The 3,356-nt window shown below is 37.7% G+C and overlaps 1 protein-coding gene across 1 annotated transcript; it reads right to left on the reverse strand.

The window, feature by feature from the left end:
• Positions 1 to 208: 208 nt before the first annotated feature.
• LOC125123973 (olfactory receptor 5B2-like) lies at positions 209 to 1,153 on the reverse strand. The gene has a single exon (XM_047774148.1). The coding sequence runs from the start codon at positions 1,148 to 1,150 to the stop codon at positions 209 to 211; it is 942 nt and encodes a 313-aa protein (XP_047630104.1). The 5' UTR covers positions 1,151 to 1,153.
• Between the last annotated feature and the right edge of the window lie 2,203 nt (positions 1,154 to 3,356).

Genomic DNA, 3,356 nt, shown 5'->3' on the forward strand with positions numbered 1-3,356 from the left:
CAGGTCCCAAAATTTCTAATGCTTTTCTTTAGCTATCCTCATTCAGATATTAAATTTCTGAACATTTTCTTTTCACTAGTCATCAGACTTTTGAAGAGATAAGGATGTCACCTCAGGAATTTAAATGTAGTGTGAGGCTTAAAAAGTAACTCATTGCATGGGGAAGGTCTGAGAGGAATTAGACAAGGTTATTGTGCCTACCACAATGTTAAAATTCTACGGAGGAATTGGCCTTCTCAATGACCTTCTTAAATGCACTCTTGACCTCTTTGTTCCTCAGGCTGTAGACCACAGGGTTCAGCATCGGAATGACCATAGAATAGAACACAGAGGCTATTTTGTCCGTGTCCATGGAATGGCTGGAGCTGGGCTGTGAGTACATGAAGATGCCTGTTCCATAGAAGATGGAGACAGCAGTGAGGTGGGAAGCACAGGTGGACAAAGCCTTTTGGTGCCCCTGAGCTGAGTGCATCTTCAAGATGGTTACAAATATGAACAGGTAGGAAATCAATATAACCACAAGAGCAAGAAAGACATTAAAGCTCGAGATGAAAACAAGAACCACCTCATTAATGTGTTTATCAGAGCAAGAGAGAGCCAGGACAGCCGGAACATCACAGAAAAAGTGATGGACTATGTTGGACTTACAGAAAGAAAGACTGAATGTGTCCCCAATAAGGAAGGAGGCATTCAGGAAACTATAGACATAGGAGCCTATGGCCAGCCATGCACACACACTTGTCGTCATGGTGGTGGTGTAGTGTAGAGGTTTACACACTGCTGCATAGCGATCATAAGCCATTGAGGCCAAAAGGAAATTTTCCATAGTGGCAAAAGCTACAAAAAAGAACATCTGAGCAACACATGCATTGTAGGAGATGTTGACCTTGTCTCCAATAAGGAATCCAGCCATTATCGTAGGAACGATGGCTGTAGAGTAACCCAAATCCACCAGAGACAGGTTGCTAAGGAAAAAGTACATAGGAGTGTGCAGACGGGCGTCCAAGAGAATCAGCGTGATCATTCCCAGGTTTCCAACCACATTGATGAGGTAAATGAAAGTAAACACGATGAAGAGGAGCATCTGCAGTTCTGGGGCAGTGGTGAGTCCAAGGAGCATGAACCGTGTCACTTTTGTCCTGTTCTCCATTAATGCTATTTGGAGATCATGAGAGCTACTACAGCAATCAGAAATAAAAGAGAATTAGTGAAAAACAAAAAAGAAATTGAGTTGGGGTTAGTAGATGCAAATTATTACATTCAGAACGGATAAGCAACGAGGTCCTACTGTACTGCATGGGGAACTATATCCAATCTCTTGGGATGGACCATGATGGAAGATAACATGAGAAAGAGAATGTATGCATGTATGACTGGGTCACTTTTCCGTACAGCAGAAACTGGCATAACATTGTAAATCAACTATGTTTTAATAATTTTTTTAAAAAATTAAATTAAAAAATAAGTTGTAGAGAAACAGAAATTCATTAATAATTTCTACTTAAAATTATCCTGATCTAATGTTACAAACTTTACGTGTAAATATGTATATGAGTGTATGTGTGCGTATACCCAAAGGGTAGTATTATTATTTTTATTTTACCACTAAAGGATTAAGAGATTTGAGAGGTTATGTAATATTCTACAAGTATATCACTTGTGTGAAAAAAATTCAAGTGAAAAAAAATCAAGATCCAAGACTGAAGCCCAGTTTGGATCTAATCAAAATCTGTGATTTTAGCCACCTCACTATCAGAATATTTAAAGGTACCAGTAAATATAAGGATGAGATTATGTGTAAGAGGTTAAACTGCAGTTAGATTTTGCTAATTCATTTACTCCCTTTTGTTGCCTTTGTAGTTAAAGGTCACTTCACACCTATCCTTTTTTTTTAACCTTTCATGCGAAACCAACTGATAGTGAACAAGAAAAAAATTACTACCTGCTCAATCACAGCAGCATCTACCTTATTTTTTACTCATTTTCTTTAGAGAAGCAGCAGGATACTTCATAAGTATCACTAAATTTCCCACTAATGGAAGTTTTGACATTAATACTCCAGCCTTAACTCACTGTTTTAGAAAAAAATGTTCAAAACACTTATTCCTGTGCTCAAGTAACTCATAGTATGTATAAGTTCCCCGCTGCTTTTGCACAAATTATATTTTACTGATAGTGTTTATGAAATATAGTAGTTTACCTTTCTCCTTGAAGAGAAGGGACAGTCCATCTTGAATAATGAGCATGACATTAGAAATTCAGCCATGAAGTAATGCCTAAATAATGAGAGAGAAGCTATATTTTAGGTAGTGGTCAAAAGCTCCAAGTACTTTCAGACAAGGAAAGATGGAGGACAAAATATTAAAGGGACCCAGAAGTCTAGGTTCAAGACCCAAAGCCAACATTAATTCTTGCTGTGCTCTTAGCAGAGTCACTTACTTTCTCCTACTTTATAAAATGAACATTGTAAAATTACTTCTCCCATGTAATTTACAGAATTGTGTCTGTAAATAGCAAATAAGGGACAGTCTATTAAATATCTCAGTAAATGGTTGCTATTTCAAAGTCACTCAATATACTTTTTATCTTGGGATGATTCCCTTGGCCCATGGTTGTAGGCACATAGCTATTCCTCAGGTGGAGAGAAAGCCTGTGTGTAATGATAACTATTAACATTCAGATAAATATATGATGATCAAAGGGCTCGGCATGCAGTCAGGCCCCTCTAAAACTATGTCACGTGGAGTGTCGTTTGCATTTCAGAGGCCATGCAAAGGAACCAAGAATTATAAAGAGATGGGGTTCTCAGGAGATGCCTCCCTTCCATGAGAGAATCCACAGCTCCCCATCCCACCTTCCCAAGGAAGAAGCAATTAAACAGCCTGTGGGGATCTGGCTGCTTATATGAGCGTGCATGTATATTTTGGTATTACTTGTTAGTCTTTTTTTTTATTATTCTCTAAATGTATAATTTTAAAATTGTAAGATCCACTCTTTCTGTTTATTATTCTAATAATTTGGTTAAATATGTGTGGTTACGTAGCTACCGCAACACTCAAGCTATGAAACACCTACACCATGTAAACAAAACCTGAAGGTTTTTGTGGACCACTCCTTCCCCCACCCACCATCTCTGGACACCACTTAATTGTTCTCTGTATATAATTTTTGGCAGTATTCCATTTTTGCACATTATAGATTGTGAAGAAATCTAAGCTAAACATATACCTAAAGGCGTTTTGTGGGTTTTTTGGTTTTTGCAAACAGTTTCAATTCATTTGAGTAAATACCTGTGAGAAATATTGCTCGGCCATATGCTTAATTGAGAAAGAATGTCAAACTGTTTTTGGAATTTG

The sequence above is a fragment of the Phacochoerus africanus genome, chromosome 4 (assembly GCF_016906955.1).
Source record: "Phacochoerus africanus isolate WHEZ1 chromosome 4, ROS_Pafr_v1, whole genome shotgun sequence".
NCBI lineage: Eukaryota > Metazoa > Chordata > Mammalia > Artiodactyla > Suidae > Phacochoerus > Phacochoerus africanus.

Excerpts from the sequence above, each read along its gene's own strand:
- LOC125123973 (XM_047774148.1), bottom strand. The coding sequence starts at position 1,150 with ATGGAGAACAGGACAAAAGTGACACGGTTCATGCTCCTTGGACTCACC.